Raw genomic sequence first — 22,436 nt, forward strand, 5'->3', positions numbered from 1 at the left:
GCTCCGATTTCTTCCCACAAGCAATTGAAAACTCGTTTTCATTTTAGGTGTGATAGTATAAAGCATGAAGAGAAGAATGTAAGCACTTTGGAGAAGGGTCGTGAAGACTAATAGCGTGAAACAAATGTTCACAAATTTTTGCCTGGCAAATCTTCAGCTGGCAGATTGTTCTAGTTGACCCCACATCTTTTCTGTCTTTCTTTTGCCTTGCTGTCCCTATACTCCCTTCCACACCCATTTCTATCTCTGATTTCCAGCTCTTCTTTTTCATTCAGTATCTTCATCAGTGGACAAAGATGTTTACACCTGAAGTAGATTGTAGGTACTTTTGGGGGTTGATAAATGGGGTTTCAGATTTATCATATTTTAAGGTACTAGTGCAGTCAGTATGTGTGTCCAGCCAAACTCTACAACCCCTGCCTCTACAATCTGCTACTAGTGAAAACATTTTTGAAGTTCTAATTGTCTGATGTCCAATGTTGTCTTCAGTGACTGTTGTCTAAAAGCAATGGTGCATGTTATTCTACCCATTCACAGCTGCATGTGAATGTCAGTCACCTCAAAATTTCATAAAATATTTAAGTATTTCTAAGTTAGACAGAATGCATAGTCAGTCTTCTAGACCTTGATGCATTATTATTAATCCTCACGCTATCCATTTCATTTTTTATAATTTATTTTATAAGTTAGTTTTATGTTGGTTTGAGGTTTCTTTGTTTTTTACCATTTCCTTTGCAGGTTCAGGTGTCTTCGGTTACCTTGGTAACCTTCATTCTTCAAGTTCGTTTTTCTTGATTATGCATAAGTCATTTTGTTTTCTGTCAAAACACTATTCTTTCCCCTTTAGGGCTCTTTCAGTGTCTGTTTCTCAGCTCACCTTTCTTCATCTAATTCAATGGAGTTTCCATTTCATGCAGGGCAGGAGAAGGAGTTTGAAATGACATTAAGAGTCATTACTCAAAGCAGAGGTCGACATCAGGTCTAACTGTCTCATTTTTCCATGCCTAGCTAACCTCATTGACTCATATCACAGTAACTCTTTCCTCTACAGTAGGAATGTTAGCTTTGGGAATATGCTTGGTGACTTCTTTTCATTTGGCTTCAGACCTCATCTATCCAGAGCATGTCCTGCTTTGAGTAACCAAACTATTTGCCTGCTTCTCTCACATATGACATCTTTACTACTTACACATTTCTAGCCATTCTAACTGCTGCATTTTCTAAATTTTAGAGTGATCTCATCACAGTGGTTTACTTTAAATTCTGTTCTTTCTTGTTTAACAGGTATGGCCAGTCATCCCCCAATACCTATCTTGGAACTTGCAGATCACATTGAAAGATTGAAAGCAAATGACAATTTGAAGTTCTCACAGGAGTATGAGGTAATTTTCCCCAGTTTCTTATTATTCAAATTGCTTAAAATGTCATGCTTTCTGTTTCACTAACTTTTCTCTGATAGGTACCCATCCTCATGGTGCCAGTTTTGTATGATATTAAAACCATGATAAAAAAAGTTCTCTGTGTAAAATGACTACGTTTGTTAGGTGGCTCCTTTGCTTGTAAAAATCTATTCTTTTTATAAGGATATGTGTCAGGCAGATTCCATGGGCACATACTTGAAGTAGCGTGTGAATGATACAGCACTTACTCTTTTTAGTATGTGCAAACATCCATCTACTATGCAGTTAAACTATCCTTAGATTATTTAAAAAATCTCCACTGTAACGTTGACAGGAGATATGTAGTATAAGATCCAAAGACACTACAGTCCACCATGTTAATTTTGCATGGATTAAAAGAATTTGCAATTGCCCTGTGTCTTAACATTTTCAAGACATTGTATTTTCCTCCTGTGAATAATACCACATTTATAATCGGTGAATGATAGTCTATAAGAGCATGAAAGAATTTAACTGGAAGAGAGTAATCATTTGCAAGCCAGCTTGTCAGTGATCCATGGACTATACCTTCCCAGACAGGCACTGGTACTGTGGAGAGTAACTGCCTCTCATGTCAGTAATTTGTGGCTAAGGGGACTCAGATAGCCATCCATTAAATGCAGTAAATTATAGCTGTTTCTTTAATGCCAATATGGTCTACGTCAAAAATTTGTAGATAAAGTATGCACTGAACCATCAGAAAAAGAATGCTTCTTTAGAGCAGCTGTGGGCGGTCATGTCAGTGATCCAAGGATTAACAGCTCCCAGAGGGATCACTGACACAGTATTTTCTTTGTAGTCTGTTGTGTCACTAATCCTTGCTTAAAACTCCCCAAGACTTAGTTAGCATGGTGGAGTAAAAACCCATGTTACTGTCATTTTTTTAACGACTGCACACTCATTGCATTTGAAGGTTCATACAAACACGGACAGTGCAATAAAAAAAACATTGAAGACGACTTTCACATGTTGGTTCCATAGTAATAGTGACTGCATGATACAGAGATCCTGTAAATGCCCAATGTATTTAACAAGTCTTGACAAAAAATGTTAAAACTGAATACTAATCACTATAATAGAGAACTACAATTGCCTATTATTTAATTGAACACACTATTCAGAAAGACCTTAAGACTGCTCTAAAAAATATTCTCATTAGATGTCAAAAGGAAAATATAGTCCCAACAATTCATGGAAATAAATTCGTTTGAAGAGTATCTCACGACTGCTGTTTACTGTTACAAACACGAAAAATGTGCATCATCTCATATTTCTGTGTTTAAATCATGAATTCTTAAGTACGAAGATTGTAGCATATAAAGAATCAGACAGGGAAATTTGTGTAACAGAATGTTCAGCATAAAAAACCCCTAACATTTGGTAGAAATTTGACAATCATTTCCTGTTGTACTAGAGGCAAATTCCTTGGAAAATCTGTGTAGGAAATTCCATTTAATAAATAAAAAATGTCATTACAAGTCATGTAATGTAGTACAACTTCCTTAAAAATAAACAATGCACTTTTATTATGTCTTGAGCATGTTGTGGAGATGACATGGTTCTTTTTATGGTGTAATATAACTTAAAAGTTTTGGTGTTTTATATTTCCTTTATTATTTAAATCATTAAAATCATCTTGAGAACATAATCTTAACTATTTATAGCCAACATTGTGAAGATACATTAAATCATTAAATTCTTAGTACTGTCCCTCCAGAACTTTTTTTTTCTTTTTTCACAAAATGTACCATCTGAGGCAGAGTGATCAGACATTCAAGATTAAAACGTGGGCAACTGTAAGTCAACACCAAGCTTCATTCACATTGCTTTGCTGAAGGGAGTTCAACATTTATCTCTGAAATCCCAGCTTTAGAGATACCACTTCATTTCCATCTAATCCAAGGTTCATGCATTTTGAAACAGAATTAGTGAAAAGCGCTGCTATTTGATTTCGTGGTTTAGTCTAGGCAGTGGACTAAGGCTGCAGTTTGATGATCACTGTAAGTCATCTCCCTATCTTGGCTGTGCGTTCCTGTTGTCTTGTGCCAGTCCTGGCACTAGCGCATGTGCAGCTGTTCAAGGATTATCTCAGGAAATAGATTCAGCTGAAAACTAATTGTTTTATTTTTCTTTGCTGTTTTCAGTTGGATCAATTCCCTGAACTAGCTCACCACATGGCTGCATGAGCTCTAGTGCCAGCACAAGGGAGCTGTTGAGAACATTTGTGGCTGGGGATTGGGACCTTTTCTTTCAGCAGCAGTCCTCAGTAAAGTCCCTTAAAAGCAACTATCTGATTCTGAGGCAGAAACGGGTACAGATGGTAACAGTTCAGTTATTATCACTTCAGATTACGTTTGAACTAGTGACACAGAAGGAAAAGGAGATATTTTTCACCTTCAAGAGCTAAAGGTGTAACGTGCAGCAGGAAACCACTGACCTTTACTGATACTAATAAAGTCCTCCAGATAATTCCCATTTTGTAAAACAAACATTTTTCACCAGTTACAACTGATGATTTTTTTTTTTTTTCATAATGCCCTTTCCTCCTTAGCATTCCATTATTTTATTTTACTTTTTTGTGGAATTTCTTACACTGCAGGGATGAAATTCTTCAAAAACAGACTGATAGTATACGACAACTGTTCTGACATCTTTGTGATACCACACAATAAAATTTATATATACAGTTTCCTCATGAACTCTGACTCCTCATCCAGCTTGCAGGATTTCTTTCAGGAGGTTATCTCAATTTCAAAAGAATGTTTTATTTTTTTTTTAGCACACCCTACCGTAGTTGCCCCTTCAAAAGAATTACTTGTTTCACAACTGTTCTTATTACATCTGTTCGTATTATATGCACCCTTTTCAGGTAGTTAGAAGTATTTTAATACTTGCTCCTATTCCATCCTTGCTCCTGTACCATCCACTGCCTTTTGATTTTTTGCATACAAGTTTGGTTTTCTCCTTTTGGAAGAATATCTCTTCCTTGCCTGTTTCCACTTTCTCTTCAGACAGACAGGAACCTCCCCATCTCTTCAGTACTTCCAAAAGAGAGAAAAAACTTTTCTTACAGAAAGCACACATCTACATGCCCTCTCCTCTGCTGATTTATACTCTCTGGCATAATTTTCTAATGAAACCTCCTAGTTTCCTTGTGGCCTCCTAGGCAAGGTGAAGGAAAACTTCTTTGTAGACCTGGACCATGAGATAAGACAGGATTGCTTTCTTCAAATAATCCCAAACTCAACCCACTCTTCTCCATTTATCTAGAGCAAAGGTTCCCAAACAGGTTTTTTTTGGTGGTGGTTTTTTATTCTTTTTCTGAGAATATGTTCCGGTTTGTGCTCTGTGAAAACTAGTTGAGAAAATCTGAAATTGCATTAAAGAAATTGTAAGTCCGAACTGCATCCATCTGTACTCTGGTTCTGAAAGGAACACCCAGGGTAAGGTGGCAAATTGAGAAAGTAGGTATTGCAAAAAAGTAAGTAGCAATATACACAGTATAAACTATATACTCTCAGAAACAAAAAAGAAAAAAAAAAACACAACTCCTTGATTGCTATGATGTGCTAAAAGGAGTGTATTCTCCAGTGTAGAACATCTTCCAGCTGTGTAATGTTTTCTAAGCTTCAATGTCATCGACTGGGGGAGTTCCTACTTCTATACGTCTTCAGAACTTACAGAACTTCTGTAAGTCTTCAGAACTTAGTCAAGAAACTATTTCATAGTGTCTTGTTCAGGGCTTCTTCTACCCCAGCTCTGGGGTGGGGGATGATCAGGAGAACAGTGGAGACTTCTCTCATTATACATCTCTCACAACCTTACTTTGAATACCAGATTTCAAGCAAGACAGGAGTCAAGCCTTAAAGATTTTGACTATTACAAGGTTTAAATAAACTTAAAATTCACCTGTTGGATGAAGTGGTTTTGTAGTTTTAGCATAGATAGTGCTCTTCTCAGTAAAGTGCATTCCTAATTCAAAATAAATTTTTCATAATATTTATTTAATTATTTATTATTTTTTATTATTAGCTTGCCATCCCCAAGCCTTAGCAAAATGTTGGTTTACCTTGTTAAATTGACATAGCCTTTATGTCACATAGTTCTTTTGTATTCCCTAATTTAAAAACAAGGTTCTTGACCCCAACTGATTATTATGAAGCTTTTGCTGACATTGGCAGTTTCAGTGGGCTTTTTAGGTAATGCAAGGCTCCATATGGACTTGACAGCTGCTAAGTAAAAAGCCATGTTCATAAGAAACTGACCTTTATATCGTATCTCCTTCTTAACTGAGGCTTCAGAATGTAACAATAAAAAGTGATCATGGAGACAGACTGAATCAGAACTGTAATGTTCTGCCTACTTTATGCAATACACTAGATATATTTGTGAAGTCATTTCCTCCTATAACACAGAACAGAAAATCTATTCCTCCAAAGCAGATTCCTGGGTTTTGTGTAAAATAGTTTCACATTTATTATCTGAGATCCGTAGCCATAGCTTTACACGCTCAAGGAAGTAGATTCAGATTCATACCATTTTTGTGTGAAAACCTGTCACTGCAAAACAAAAATTACACTATCAGTCTCTATGTGTTATTGTATGATTTTGCTGTGTATATGTGTGTGCACTGGTTAACTAATGTTACAAGAAGTTGTATATAATTTTAATGTTTTTCCTTATCATGCTCTTTCTGTACATTACATGTCTTCTGCTTTAACACTGAGTATTGGAGAAGACCAAGATGCATTTTGACTCTGTGCCACACTGCTGTACTATTACAAGTTTTATTGTAGCTTTTCAGTATCAGTGGATAGGATTTGTGATGAGAAGACAATTTACTGAATATAGTACATTTATCTTTTTGTATCTCAAGCTGCAACAAGATAAACACTGGACACTAAAACGTAATAAATTTTATATAGTAGAGGCACATATAAAACTTGTTATTGATATAAAATGCTTTAAAAGTCCATGAAGAACAGATAACCTACTGAATGAATCTGTACCAAAGAAACAGCTGCACTTAACTGCCATATCATTACAGATAATAGTGACTCATATGCAAAAATCAATTTCTTCTCAACAAGAATTTGTTTTCTATTCTTTATCTTTACAATAGTTTCCCTTTTCTTATATTACAAACACCATTTATTGGTACTCTTCACTTTCATAGGGCTGCTCCATTTATTGAGAAACAGTGTAGTCAGTGAACGATGAAAAGTTGTTTTTCTTCTTATTAATAGCACATATGCTGCTGCATTCATCTAGGTTGTTTGGTGCTTAGTTCCATCTAGATAAGTATCTGAGCCAGCAGGGTAGTTATGATAGACAATTTTAAAGGCATAATGTAGGAATCTGAGGTGGCACTAGTCAAGATTTACAGTAGTGTATTATCTCCTTCCTTTATGCCATGAATTCTTCCTTGGGATAATAGCATTTGCTTATGCTTGTATAATTAAAAGAATTTTCAGATAAAAGAAAGCTGGTGCTATCATATTAGGATGCTAGGTTTTGGTCTGATACCTAATGCTATTTTGCCAAGGAATTCCACAGAGTTGGCTTAAATAGTGAAGTAAAACTATCAATAATAAAGTCTGGTTTATTTTGCCAACTGAAAACACTAATGTGTGTAGAGAAAGTAGTCCATTTCTCATAGCAAGAAAAATTATTCAAGGACTTGTAGGTCATTATAGGTAAACTGATTTTTGTGGGGGATTTTTAGAAAGATTCGTTTGCAATATTTTTAGGGGGTTTATAGAGGGAAATGGAGGAATCAGTGAAGAAATTCACTCCTTTACTCCTTTCTTAAAAGAATAAAAGTTGACGGTGCTTTAAAAATATGTTGAAAATCTAATGCAGCATCAGTGTCTCATAAGAGACAGTTACAAAGCTTAGCATTCAAGAGCTGCTTTATTTCATGTACTGTATAAAACAAAACCACATGATGCTTTAATCACAAAAATATTTAAACTAAGCAAAGTTTTTCATTAACCAAGCATTCTTCTGCTCCTGAAATTTATTTCCTACCTGAAGTTGAGTGTAGTCCTCTGTTTTCAACACAAAATTATTTCCACCACAACAGGTTATGCTATCACAGGCAAAGGATTTTAATTGCAGATGGGGAATAAACAGATTTTGTTTAAGACAGAAGGCAAAGAAATAGAAAACAGTAGGAATCGTTCTTAAAAAGTTAGGTTTTCTAAAGGTTTTTATGTAACAGAGACTGTCCTTCAAAGATGTTTTAAATAATGTTATTTTCCTCCTTAAGTATACTTTAGTTATATGCATATATAGCTTGTTTGTTTACATTGAAATCAGGTTACATGATCTCATAGAAATATTAGCTTGATATTGTAGAGGAAATGTCTTTGTTCTTGAGAGGAGTTTGACAAAAGCCTTAGTTGTATTTCTAGCTACTCTTGAACATCTGGGTCACTTTACTTCAAATGTCAACAAGAAATGTCTCATCTGTGCTTTTTTAACTGTTTTTAGGACTAGGATTTGAGTTCCAAGGAAGATCTAATCCTGCAAAAAATGTGGGGTTTTCCCCCTATATCACTTGAAAATGTCAGCATTTACAGTGTGATGTGAAAAACTCGGCCTTAATAAGAAAACATAATTCCAGTTCGCAAGTTACCATGGCCATATATTAATGTTCATGCATCTAGCATTCATATTTTGGTAATGCAGTATGTAAATCTCTTTCTCCTAGCAACTTTCCTGCAAAATACAATAACATCCTATTATAGATTCATCAGCTATGATATGAAATACTCATCGTAATCACGGACATTGGTAAAAGAGGGTCAAATTGTTCATTTATATGGGTAGCTGACTACTTTCCACAGTGGTGCAGAGTCTATTTGCATTGACATCCTCTCAAATTTGCCTTTTTCATTCTTCTTTCTCTTCCTGGTCTTAGGTTTCTCTGTGACCCAGTGCTTTTTGATGATTTAGTTTGAGCCTCAAACACAGCACCTACAGTTCTGGGAAATTCTTCACAGGACTTGCTTCCTTCCTGTTCTACGTCATGCAGTAATTCACAATCCCAGTGACACACAAAGGCTCAGACCTGCTGGGTCTTAATTTGCTGGAATAGTGACCCTTAGTAGAGCACTGTTCCAGGGCAGGCAGACATAAGTCCGCTTACACCAGGAAGGGTGCCATTTTGTCATACGCATTCCTTCGTACTGTAGTACTGTACCAGGATGTACTCCTGGAAGACTCACAATCACAGCAGGGAGCATTTGTCTCTTGTTTAAGTAGCAAAAAGGAAAACTTCACAATGAGCAGGTACAGAGTTACCTGTACCTTGTTGTTTGAAATTCTTCTGGAAACACATTTTGGTTACCATGATTCATAGTCAAAGAACTATTTTATGGATGGTGCATTGTACTAGTAAATGTTGTTCTAGTCTTTTCCTAGTAACAGAACAGACTTTTTTTCAGCAGCCAACCATTTAGAACACAATAGCTGAAAGATTAGTCAAAGGGTAATAACAGTATTACAGATACCTTTATTTCTTTTGCACAAAGCACCCATACTACACAGTTATGCTATGAAGAAATCCAGTTCTTTGTTAATGACAGCTTTATTGAAGGCAAGCTTTCAGAATGAATATACTAGAAATCCTATTAAAGTGCCATCCATTAAACCATTAAAGCACTCATTAAAACTGTTAGTACAGACTTGTTATTCATGAGTTATTGGTCTTTCACACTTCTGAAATGTGTCTGCCAATACCACTCACTCTTTGTTCCAGTGTGGCTATTAAGTCTGAGGAAATATAGATTAACTTTCTTTTGCCAAAACAGTGCTTTGTGGGAGGATAGTAAGGCCACAAAGTGGTTCAGATTGGTGAGGAAAACACGAAAGATTAAAGTTCAGTCCATTTGCCTGGTTTTGACATAATTTATGTTAACTATGTCTGCATGCAGGCCTAAATATTAATCACTGAATTACACCATCTGGCCATACATCATACAGAGAAATGAATGGGGAATAGAGTATGCTGCTGTGATGAACATATCTTCATCTTCTTCTACAAGAGCTGACAGAGAAAGATGCCGTTTGATTTTTTTTTTTTTTTTTTTTTTTTTTTTTTGGTGTCCAAAAGTAGCTTTAGGTCACTTAAACAGTAAGGAGTGAAAAGGGCAAAAATAACACTGAACAGTTGAAGCTAAGCTTTAAAAGTAAAGTATTCTCAATAATCTATAAATTCACATTAACTATGGGTATAATATAGAGCTGAAGCACTTTCTCATAATGGGTAAGAATCTACATAGAACATAATTTTTTAGAACTTTATGTTTGCAAGTAGTTGTAATTATGAATAGATAATTTATGGGGGTTTTTTTAGATTTTTGTACCTCCTTTTTATTTTTGACAGGGTAAAGTCCAAGTCCTGCAGTCCAGGCTCAAAACTGGCAGCATGTTAGTCAGCCAGATTATTCTGTTATTTTCTAGTTTTCTTATCAAGTGTGAAGAGAAAGTGTATGTGACATCTTATATTGTGAAATAATTTCCAAATATTTGGGCACTGTAAGTAAAAACCTAAAAAATCAGGCAGAGTGTCTCCTTCAGTTATATATGTAGAACAGGGCAGAGCAGTGTTTGCCTCATTCTGGGGCAGTGGGCTGCTCTTTAGCTAGCATATTTGCATATATGCCTCTCAAAAAGTTCTGAGAAGGTAGTCACAGATAGTGTAGATGTGCTTTGTTCCTGGTCAAATAACTGATTTTATTTCAAAATTTCTTGAGAGTACAGTGCGCTAATATATTGAGAGCATCTTTTGAGAGCATCTTCTGTTTATTTTGAAATTACTATGTTTATGTTCTAAATTATTGCTAGAATTCAGAGCTAAACCCATAATAATTACTCACTAAAATACTGAAAATGTGACCTGCAGACATCCTGCACAAGTTACCTTATTTACCTGCATTCACTGAAAAAGGAAAAGAGGGGAGATTCTTTCTGAGAGAAGTCTTTATATGAATTTGATTTCTTTTCAAGTCATACAGTGTAGACTTGACCAGTGTAGACTGGTCATGTCTTAAATATACTATATGTCTTAAATATACTATATATGTATATGCCTCTCCTTTTCCCAGTGCTGACGGAAATGTGGTCCAAATTCTTTCTCTTCGCATTAGATTAAATATATAGCATTTAGCAGTAAAGATAAAAATATTTGTGTTTAAAATGAAGCAGTACTTACCTGTTTCCAAATTCTATCAGCCATCTATCTCAAAGGATGGGAAAACATTACTGTGGCAAAACTAAATTGTAAGAAAACTGAATAAAAACTGAAAAATGGGAGTTCCACCGTGTAGTCAGAAAAAGTAATACTTTGGTTGAAGAAGGACCAAGCCCTAATATGGGAAGGATCAGGTTGCTATGTTTATACATAGCACAGCACACAAGTGATGTCTAGTTTTGAAGTGGCAGAATACTGATTAGGTATTACAGCAACCTGGCATAAGGAGCTGCTGATTGTTACCAGGATCAAGCAAAGGGCATGAGCCACAAACCATAGTTGCATATATGTGCTGATGAAACAATTTTAAAGTCTCTAATGTTACAGAAAGGGAAAGTAAAACAATACGTGATTAATTGTGACTTCTCAGTATGAGATGACCTGTCATACAGCCACTACCATAGCAGGCATGAGCAGATACGATCTGTTAGGTACTTTTTGTTTACCCAGCTGTATGTATACCTCAACCATAGAGTACTTTTACCTCTATGGTACGTAGTAGAGCCAGAAGTCTTCATAATGTTGAAGGATGGAGTGCTGGACAAGCTTTAGTAACTCCACCCTGCAACATGAAGGAAGCAGGAAATAAACACTGATTCTAGAACCATATAGTTATTTGTATAAATAAGAGATCATTAACATTTCAAATATGCCTGAATTACTCTCTTACTTATGACTCAAGGAAAGAAAAATCAAGTCTCTTTATGGTGTCCCTGGATGACATGCATTTGGTTCCCTGAGCAACACTGGTATCATGTATTGGCCTGGCATCAAATTGGAAAAACAGAAACAACATTATTTTTCTTCTGGAAAACTTCAGGAACATTTGGAGTTTATTTAGTAAACAGGACACAGAATTGTTTGAACATGTGCACTTAGTAATAGAGAAAGACAGAAATATTTATTCCTCTCGATCCCAGTGTTTTTGAGTTTTCTGACATTTTTTTCATTCTGTGTTATGTTAGAACCCCTCCCTTTCCAAACTGAGTGAAAAGATAAAAAGATGGATGGCATACCGTTGCCCCTCTGAGAGAAAGCCTTGGATCTGAAAAGCTTATGGTTTAAATTCCTGATGGACATTTCAGATGCATAAATACAAAATGCTTTATATTATATGTTATATATGTTACAATGTGTCCCGAAGTCATAGTTTTCTTTCAAAAGCAAAATATTTCCAGACTAAAATATGAGAGCATATGGTTTGTAATCATTATAAATGCAACAAGTACCTAGTCCTTAGCTAAAAGTTTCCATTTCTTCTCTTTCTCTTTTGAAGTCTATTGATCCTGGCCAGCAGTTCACATGGGAACACTCTAATCTCGAAGTAAACAAACCAAAGAATAGATATGCGAATGTAATTGCATATGACCATTCTCGTGTTCTACTCTCAGCAATAGAAGGTAAGGAGACCTTTAAACTTAAACTAATTAAATCCTAAAATCCAGTATAATTTTACCTCCTGATACCTTTGTATAGTAATATAATGAAGTATTAATTGAAGTACTTCCAGTAAATTCCTATAATGACAATCCTTTTCTGATGTTCATCCTCAGTAATTCATTATGAAAATTCACTAAAATTGACACAGGGTCGCATATAACACTGAATGCATCAGTCCCTGTGTGTATACCAACATGTTATCTAAAATAAATTATCACAGCTGTTTACTTACACCAATTCTACAAAGCAAATATAGCAGTAACCATGCATGAATCGATGGTTTTGTCAATTAATGACATTATCAACATATGTGATTATTGAGTTTCAGTTGCCAAATCCTTAATGTGGGGGAAAAAAATCAGTTCAACTTTCTGTTCTCAGAGAGAAGTTTGAGAACTCTGTATTAAAACATTTTTTTTCTTGACCATTTACAATCCGAATGTTAAACAAGAATATTTAAAAAAATGCCCATATGCAGACATTGTTAGAACCTCAGTATGTCACTGCCAAAAGATTGGCAGAGGGCTATAATGAGAGCTCTTCATTTTATCTTTCTTTGTCAAAAAGCTTTTCAAAAAGTTGAACGTTTTAGAGTTTTAGCTAAAGCAAACTGTCCAAGGTGATCAGCCCTGGGTACTGTGTCTGTTTTACCAAGTGCTAAAGCAACAGGAAGCACTGGTTCTCACTCAGAGGATTTATTTTCTTACCAGTTCTGCCTTACCATTAACCTGCTTCCTGGGATGAAGACAGATTTTCAGTTCCTTCTCTTTGTTGACAGTCAGGTATTAAAGATGGCCAGAATGTAATCAATTATATATTTAAGTGAAAAAATTTAAATGAAAATAAAGTTTGCCTTTAGTAACTCTGACAGGACTTGCGTATGATACATAAGATTTAGGGAACTGTATTCAAAGTCATAATTATTTCATTCCTAACATGCTACAATTTAAACTGCAAGGTGTTTTAATTTACAGTTATAAACGGCTTCTTATCTTTGGCTACTCCAGACCTGAAGATACTGGATACAGGAGGGACAATATGTATAGGTGTAATCCATTTTAATATTATCTGCTTGGTGAAGAAAAAGGCAATTCCACTGATTGAAGTTTAGATCTTCCCTTATTTATTGCAGCTGCATACTGTAGGCTTTGATAACACAGATAAGAACTTCTCAAATGTATTAGAAAATTTAAATGATTGCCTTGAAGAATTTGCATATGATAATCTGCTTATGTTTCTTCCACCTCTGCAGCTCATATAGCAGTTCTGACGAGATTGTTTGTAACATCACTTACAATTTTTCACATTGCCTTGTAGAATAATATAGCTGTGTAGGAACCTGCTGCTACCTGGTACCAAGAAACTACTTGTCTTAACACGAGAGGAGGTGCTTTAATTAGCGTTATATGTGATGTCATTAAAGAAAAATATTCCTTTCTATGTAACTGGGCCAGAGAAGGAACTAAGTATGTGGTCAGGAAAGGCCAAGAACACCAATTGAACAGCTGTTCTGAATTATGTAAAGTTCTTTGGAACAAAATTTTTAACACAGAAATAAGTCTATTTGACAGAAGACTCAAGATTTTCACAGGATTTTATATGGAAAAAACATTGTGTAATGGGGGAAAGAAGAAGAGGAAAAATACAATTGCAAATAAATGTATTTGTTAATTTATAAGTCAGATATCTGGGCTTAAAAAATTCTGCCAGGTTCCCCTTCACGTAAATGTCCCATGAGATTTGGTTCCCTTAAAGAAAATGAACATATTCAGAAAATAGGAAGAAAATTTAAGAGACAAAACAGAAAACATTAGTCAAAGTAATTAAAAATACCTAATTACATAGTACATTAGGCCATGTTTTAAAATAATAGATGGTAAAAATATTAAAAAAATCTACATTGTACCTGTAGGAAAGAACCAAGTATTTTCAGGAGCAGGGACAGCATACAGTTAAACTGTAATGTTTAATTCCCTTTTTAAGTAAGAAATACCACTGTGAGGTTAAAATTTCTAAACCTGTAATAGTCAGTGACCCTAAACAAAGAAGAATGTTATAAACCTTTGAAATATCAATGTTGGGAGTAAAACCACAAATGGGATTTTGACCCATGTGGTGATTTGCATAATTTTAAGTATATTCTTAGTCTTCAGTTTATGGTGCAAAAAGCAACATAAACCAAATATTAAATGCCTTTTTTATGCTATGATGATTTGTCTGGGAAACAGTAATAAATTAGTATTTAATTGTCCTTTTAAATTTTTTCCCACTAGGTTTTTATATGATTGCCTTTCTGAAATTCTTTGTGTGTACCTTCCTAAGTTTAATTCATTGGTCTTAGCATCTGGTAGTAAGTGCTTCTCTTTCAACTTCTAAGTAAATATTCCTGCAGTGAAAATATGCAGTTTGCCTAGCATCTTAGTTGACAGCTGCATTTGTTTTCATGCTACCAGGGAAACCAATACTTTAAATATTGTTTAAAACAAATAAAATTCCATTACCTAAGTTACTATACGAGATGATCAGGACCTAAATTTGGACCATATTACATTTCGTTAAAACTGTATGGAGAATATTTGGTTGGATTTCAGATATAGGCCTTATCTGCAATTCTTTGGTGGCCGTAGGAAGACTAATATTATCAGTGAGGTTTGAATAATAAACATGATCTTTCTAAGATGAAGAGCTCCATTCTACACCAAAACACTTGATCCTTGCTTAAGAGTAAATATATATGAAAAAGAAACCAAGCACCTGCCAAACTGTAATCCTTCACTGATGGCCACTTTGCTTCTTGATGGTGTTGCACAAATATGGAATACTGTAATTGCTACTCTCGAATGGGTCACAAGACTGGTTTTATTCAGTTGCCTACCTTTGACTGTAGCCACTATGAAGAGATTCCTAGAAAGTCTTAAGAAGTAGAGATTTGAAATTAATTCTTTTCACCCATTGATAACATCAAGTTGTTAAAAATTGCATTAGCCCTGAAACACAAGGCTTAGTAATGCTTTCAAAATGTTTATTTTGGTACCTTTTATAACTCTTATTAAGTGTGTTCAAACCTGGTTTTGAATGCCTGCTACGTTCTTGGCCTCTGTAATTGCATATAACATGAAGTTCCTCCACATGATTGCTCACTTTGCAAGAATAATTTTTTAGATTATTAAACTCACTACTGGTTAAATTTTATTACATTAAGTGTCCCTTTGAAAGGAAAACTCAAATTAGTTGTAGTAATTTGAATTCCTACCTGAAAAAAAATATTACTTTGCAAAATTTTTTTCCTGTGTTCTTGAAATCTCATCACTCATGTTGTGCTGTCTTTGGATGTGTCTGAGAGGACATTTGGAATTTTACAGCATACTGAAAGAACATTATAACATAGTGAAGTTTATTGTATGCATCTAAATGGATTTGAGGGCAGAATTTACTGATTAAAAGAGAAATAGATAAGTCAAAGTAGGTAGGTCTGTGATCTTAAACCTGTATGGAGTAAATAAAATACTGGGAAAAAAATGATTAAACATTCTGCATTTTAAAAAGTCTTGCCAGTTCTTTTAGGAGCCATCCAAGACTAAAAGTCTGCCATATGTGTCATGGATTTGTGTAACACTGATGATGAAAAAAAATTTGAAAAATAATATCTATCATATTTCAGCAGTGTAATTTTTGTTTGATGGGAAATTTAGTGGCTTTAAAAATGCTCCTACAGCCAAAATGTAATATAAATGTAACATAAATGGTCAAGAAAGAAAAAGGCAAGAAACTGCCAATATTCTTATATTGTCTGATTGCCAGTTATTGATAAATTATCAGCAAGTGTGTAGGCCATCATCTTAAGATTTAGAAAGTATTCCAGTCAATATAGATTCTTGAACATCTGTTGAACATTCATGGACTGTACAAATTATTTATGCTCTCTCACATTGCATTTGTGTTGCATTCTGCTAATAATATACAATTAAAAACTTAAAGTAATTGTATGCCCCTTCCCCCTGCAAGTCTCGAGTAGCTTAGAAGCAATAAAAGTATTTCAGTGGTAAGGTAACAGGGTACAGAAAGATCAGGGAAGTAAAATTCATGGTGTAGAAATCCCTATGAAGTAGACTTCATAGAGTAGACTTCATGATAACTATCTCAACAACAATGCTGAGACAAGTTGTAGGGGTATAATAATTTTGGCCTATGGATCTTCGTAAGCTGTTATAGTTGTGACTTAACAACAAATATGGTGTCGTTCTTGATACCCTTGAAATCATCTCAGAACAATTCTGACTTTTTCCTCTATATGTGCCCACACTATCCATTGGGGAAGTCTTTGGGAAAATATCTAGTGGCTTTGTTCTTGAATGGGTAACGAAGATTTGGCACCTCACAGTTTACTGTGCACATTTATACTGAAACTGTTTTTTTGCAGCAATTATCATAGAATCATAGAATGGTTTGGGTTGGACAAGACCTTAAAGATCATCTAGTTCCAACCCCACTGCCATGGGCAGGGACACCTCCTACTAGACCAGGTTACTGAAAGCCCTGTCTAACCTAGCCTTGAACACTTCCAGGGATTATCAAATAATTGATTATTATTGAATTGTCAAACTCACCGGCACTCATTAGCCCTTTTAGTGCATCATTTAAAGGTATAAATTAATATTTCTATCAAAAAAAAAAGACTCCTTTGATAGTTAACTTCGATGTTACTCAGTCTTAAAGAGATGAAGAATCACCGAATCAAGTTTCAGACAGCTGTAATGTAGTCACAGTATGATGACTTCATGTTGGATTTCAACTTCACTATCATGCAACATACTGCTATCTCAATATATTGTGTCCATTGGGCTGGCACAATGCTGTTATCTCTTTCTCTGAGGAACTGCACTGAACAATCAGTTTACTTTCATTTTTTACTCTTTATTAATACTAGCCAACTATTAAAATAAAACAAAACAAATCCAAGCCTCCTTTTTCTTAACAGACCTCCTCCTGTTTCCTAGCCTGTTTTTCTGCTACTCACCTTCCAAGTTTCTTTTCTTACCTGCAGATCTTCTACAGCTGCTAGTTCTTAGTTTCCATCCCTAGATTTCACCTTTTTCATTTTTTTCTCACCTTTTTTTTCTTTCAACTATTTGTCTTCTGTCCTCTACACAAGCCCTTTCTTTGTCCTCCTTAATTCTGTGTCTTCTGCCCACCCTTTTTTTGGTATTGCCTTCTTTCCATAATTCTCTATAATTCAACATTTCACTTTGAGGCTCCGTTATCTGTCATCCTTTCCCTCTTCACCAGGCTCTCCTAGTCCTAATAGTTCATCCACAATCCAGCAATCTATAGGTTTTCTTTTTGTGTCATTTCTTTTTCCGTCTTACCTTATGTTGTCAGGATGATACGTAGTGAAATCTCCTCAGTCTTTGTAAATAGTTTTCGTTTTACCCATATTCATTACTACAATATCTTCATTGGTCTTGTGCTGCTTCATTTTTCAGTCCAGATTTGTGCTTAGACCATTTGAATTTGATAATCTCCTTAATTATATAGATTTTATGTTACAAAAACTTCCACATAAACAGTTGTTACTGGCACCTAGTAACTGCCTTAGTTGATTTTTGCTCTGACATAGTTCAAAACATCAGTCGTTGATTTAAACCAACAGTACAGCTTCATCAGCATTTTGCGTTCATCATTGCATTTTTCCAACTTGTCTACAAGCATGACAGAATTTAATCCTACTACTTCACACTCTTTTTATGACTAACAGCACATCTCTTAGGGAAGCAGCACAGAAACAAAGGTTTATGGTTCAATTTGTTTCAAACAGAAAGGTTGTTCTGTACTTAGCCTTTGTAAAGGCTTGAAATAATTTCATGAATTGATTTCAATTTGTGAATAAAATTTGAAGTCTAATTAAAGGTATTTAAGATTATAACTGTCTTCAGGAAATCAAGTGAATAATTCTGAAGTCTACGTTATTAGCCCTGTGGATCTGAGTCTACATTACAGCAAGCTGTACTGTAATCTCAGTTCATAAGTACAGCATAAATCAGAAGCTATAGAGCTCATTTTTTTAAATCTTTTGCACTTTAATTGTGGCATTGTCTAATTTTGTGGCATTGTTCATTCACTCTTACTCTGTAAAATCTGGACAGCTTCGTTTTCTTGAGATATTTGAAAATGGGATGTCTTTTATGCTCAACTATTCATGTGATTCTTCCCTCGTTGTGCTCGATTCCTGTCTGGCAGAGTAAGGAGATTGCTGACTCTGGTCATTCGTCACCGTCGTTGAAAAGGCTACTAGAAAATAGTTATGGTAGAGTTACGGCCTGGAAGCTTATTCTTTAGATGACTTTTTGTGCAGAAACTGTGTCTCTGCCTTCGTGAAACTTGTAAAAGTCAGGTTATACTGTGTGGATTACCTTAAATTTGCACTTCAGATATGCCATCCTAAATCTGCAGTAAACCCCACTGATGCCAATAGACTTAGTTAAGGTTCATATCAATATTACTGAAGACAGAATTTGGTTTCTTTGCCCCCTTCTTGACCCATGTTTTTATAGAACAACTGACCTCTCTTTAACTGTTAAACCCAAATTTAAGTAATGATGGCAATGGCTGCTGTGCTTGTGGGTATGTTGCCTTCAAGCTATGGCAGCTAACAAAGGTATGCAGGATTTCATTGTACTGCAGTCAAACTATTTGTCATTTGATTGCTTTTGCACTATTAGACTTGACAGAGAATTGTTCAGCTTTCTCAGCTCAGAATGAGGTTATGGCCAGAAAAGTCATTGCATAAAGTATAATTTTAATATTTAGATTTATTTTCCCATGATAATTGTTTCTGCTTGGTCAGTGTAGATATTTACAGGTGTTCAGGTTTTGTATATGTTATTTTTAAACTGCACACACTTCATTAGGCCTTTTATGATAAGGCATCTTCCCTAGAGGGCTTTAAGTTTGGGCGTTGTGGGGACATAGGTGATGAAGCAAAAACTGGTGTGGCAAAGTGTGAGATAGAAAGTGAGAAAAGGAAAATGGTATTACAGAATACAAAAGGATTTTGGAACAAGATGTGAAACTGAGGTCATGCATGAAAACAGTGATGAAAAGAGACTCTGTGAGAAATAGACATGATACTTGAAGGAACTATGAGAATGGACGGAGAACAAAGAAAACACCTAATGGATACTGTGGGTGAAAGAACCAATGGAGCTTAGCATTGTGAATCCTATTGTCCTCTTGATCGCAGTAGAGACATAACCCTATAGAGCACTGTATTCTACTAGAGATAAACCCTTGATGAAAATCTTGTCACAGTGCAAAGTGTTGGAGCAGCACCTAGTTTTTCCTAAAACAGCTTTAGTGAAGTTACTGGCAGTTGCTCAGGTCCTGTGGTAAATGGACCTTCCTGTCCATGTCCCAGCAACATCCTTTTCATGCTCCATGAGGCTGAGTTGCCTTCTAAAAGGATTTTTCTGGCTAAAGAACATACAGAATTTTTTGTGTCCTCTAAGGCACAAAGGCATTAAAGGCAAGTGGAGAAATAGAATGGAAATTTCCACTTCTTTCCACTAGCTGGGAAGAAATCCTCTTCGTACTGATAACAATATCAGTAATTGTTAATCTTAATTCTTCCTTACTTGCATCTGTGATCAAAGAAGAATAATCTGAAAGCTTCTAATTTAAAGAATTAGAATTTATTTAATTTAGAAGTTACTTCTTTTAATATGATTTATCAATAAATTTAATACAAGTTAGGAAGTAGAGTACTTGCAATTTTAGATATTCTGTATTTTTTTACATCAGGTACTAGGATTGGCTGCTAAGATTTCTAAAGATAATTCTTTAGTGCACAGTTTGCAATACTTCTCATGCTTAATTTTCACGCTGAGTTTGTGCAGTATCAGCTCCAGAGGACAGCTTTCCCAGAAGATCATTTAACCACTTTACAAAGTGTTGTTTTTCTTTTTCATTTTTTCCTCAGGCTTTTATTTATAACATATGCTTCAAAGTATGATACCAGGCATCATAATATAATTCTAATTTATGCAGCAAACATTTCTTACCAGCTTTCTCAGTTCCTTTGGTAATAATACCCAGTTGGTGTAGATTTCTCCTGTTGGCTTCATTTTTCTTTCTCATCTGTTTTGTGCAAAAACATTTTATTATCTTGATAAAGGAGGAAAATACGGCATTGTGCCTAGCAGTTGTATTTTCTAAGTCATTAATTCCAAAATCCACAATGAGAAGTGTCATGTAAAAAAGTTTCAAGTCTACAAGAGTGAGTCTTTTGAACTCCAATATTTGCCTTTCGTGGAGGGAAATCATGCTTTTTAGCAATAGACTATGAAGGTTTCAAAGGTTTTTAATTTTGTTTTACTTTTCTCCCAGAAGATACTTTCAAGCAGTTCTAATGATAGTGAGCCAGTCTTCCTGTGTCCATCCATGCATCTTGCCTGAGGAGTGAAATATTTTGTCAGATTTTTCCTTTAATTATATAGAAAGTCAAATCAAATTTAAATTTGTGATTAAATGTAATTTGAACATATAAAACAAGAAAATCTATTAAGCTTTCTTGGGCGTAAAGACAAAATTTTATGCCAGACTACAGCTGCAGTAACCCATAATCTCAATCATTTCACGATTATATTGGCTTTTAATTAGTGTCACAGTTAATCAGTGGGTTTATTCATTGCTAAGTAAGTAGTGGAATGTAACACTAAGCTTACCCAGAATGACTGTAGAAACTCTTGAAATTGTAGCTAAAAACAAACAAACAAACAAAAAAGTGCTAAAGTCATACCTCTACTTTCCATTCAAATTTAAATTATTTTGGAAGATGTTTTCAGATGTATGCCACTTGATCGTCAGGAAAGACAGGAGTGTGCAGCCGCAATAATTACTGGTTTGGGATCACCAGCAGGAGATAAGACATCAGGATAGATTTGGAGGTTCAGTTTCTGACAGAAAGCTTGGGAAACATTTCATTAAAGATATTTGATAATTTAATGTGTTTCATAGCCAAAGAAATTAAACTCTATTGCTTTGTGGACTGAAAATAGCCACAGCTTTAGAATAAGCCAGGGAGCTTGGATCACCTTGACTGTTTTTTGAAACAGTTTGTGAAACCTGCATCATACCCTGAGGCTGTAGACTTGATCATGGCAGATTGGCTGTGTAAGCAAAAATCATTCATTGCTGCTCAAAGAAGTAATTTCTGTTAATTACTTTAACAAACCTTTTGTATCATTTTGTTAAGATACACAGTTCTGTATTTCAGCTAACTCTTCTGGGGAATAATTCGATGTTCAACACTGCACTAATATGGGAAATACTGCTTTACCATCACCCCAGCACTGAGATCTCACATGAGTATCTTTTCTTTCTCAAGTCATCAGTTAAAAAAACAGCAGTGACATTGAAACTAGTGCCTGCCATGCTTTGTCTTCCAACATGCACATAGTCAGACTTAAAAGCTGGACACTGCACTGCTGAATACAGGAGGGATGGGACTGAGACCTGTATGTCCATATTTTCCCCTTTGTGTGAGTATGGCTGCCTTATTAGCCCAGACTAGTAACATGATCTTCACTACAGCCGCTACTTCTCCTCAGCTTTGGCAGGTGGCATGTTATGGTCCAGCTCTCAGTACAGACATGGCACTGCACACTCTCAGTTAAATACATTCCAGTTAGGAGCTGGCTAGCTCCTATGTGGCTCAAAGCATGGACATGTGTCTGGTAGACACACCCAAAGTCATCCCCCTGTAGGTCTTGTCCAAAATACCTGAGCCTTGAGCAATTGACAGTGTAGGTCCAATGTGCCCATAGGTCTTGGATTCCCTCCTCTTTTCATGTATTTAAGTTTTATTCAGACTAACAGAGGTCTTTATTTCATGCATGCACCATATAGCAGATTCCACTGTTTCTTAAATGTGCTTTTTTAAAATAAAGCTCATAGTTAGCTTCCCATTTAATGGGAAAAGTGAATGTAGCAGTAATATTAATAGTCTGACAACATTAAACCTTTTTCTATATTTAGAAGAGATGCAATGAGCTCAATGAGAGTGTTAAATGGAACGCACTCAGGGCATCTGATGGAGAGGCTTCCCTGTCCGGCCCAGGCGGAGGCTGCCATACTGGCAGGTGACTGCAAGCAGCGTCAGATCAACTTATAAATGCTGATGTTTCTACTACCACGTCTCTCCATCCGCTACAGATTTTCAGGCTTCTTTTGTACTTCCTTTTTAGACTGTGTCCTTTGTTTCAAAGAAATGGTTATTCCCAGAAAGCCCATAATACCCCTCG

The 22,436-nt window shown here is 35.4% G+C and overlaps 1 protein-coding gene across 50 annotated transcripts in view; it reads left to right on the forward strand.

The window, feature by feature from the left end:
• PTPRD (protein tyrosine phosphatase receptor type D) overlaps window positions 1-22,436 on the forward strand; it is a 1,281,778-nt gene that overhangs the window by 1,201,551 nt on the left and 57,791 nt on the right. For all 50 annotated transcript variants that reach the window (XM_063321198.1, XM_063321199.1, XM_063321203.1 and 47 more), the window contains 2 exons: window positions 1,285-1,382; window positions 11,975-12,098. In XM_063321198.1, coding sequence (XP_063177268.1) covers window positions 1,285-1,382; window positions 11,975-12,098 — 222 coding nt within the window. The remainder of the gene's footprint in view (window positions 1-1,284; window positions 1,383-11,974; window positions 12,099-22,436) is intronic.

This window comes from Chroicocephalus ridibundus, chromosome Z, assembly GCF_963924245.1.
Source record: "Chroicocephalus ridibundus chromosome Z, bChrRid1.1, whole genome shotgun sequence".
Classification (NCBI taxonomy): Eukaryota; Metazoa; Chordata; class Aves; order Charadriiformes; family Laridae; genus Chroicocephalus; species Chroicocephalus ridibundus.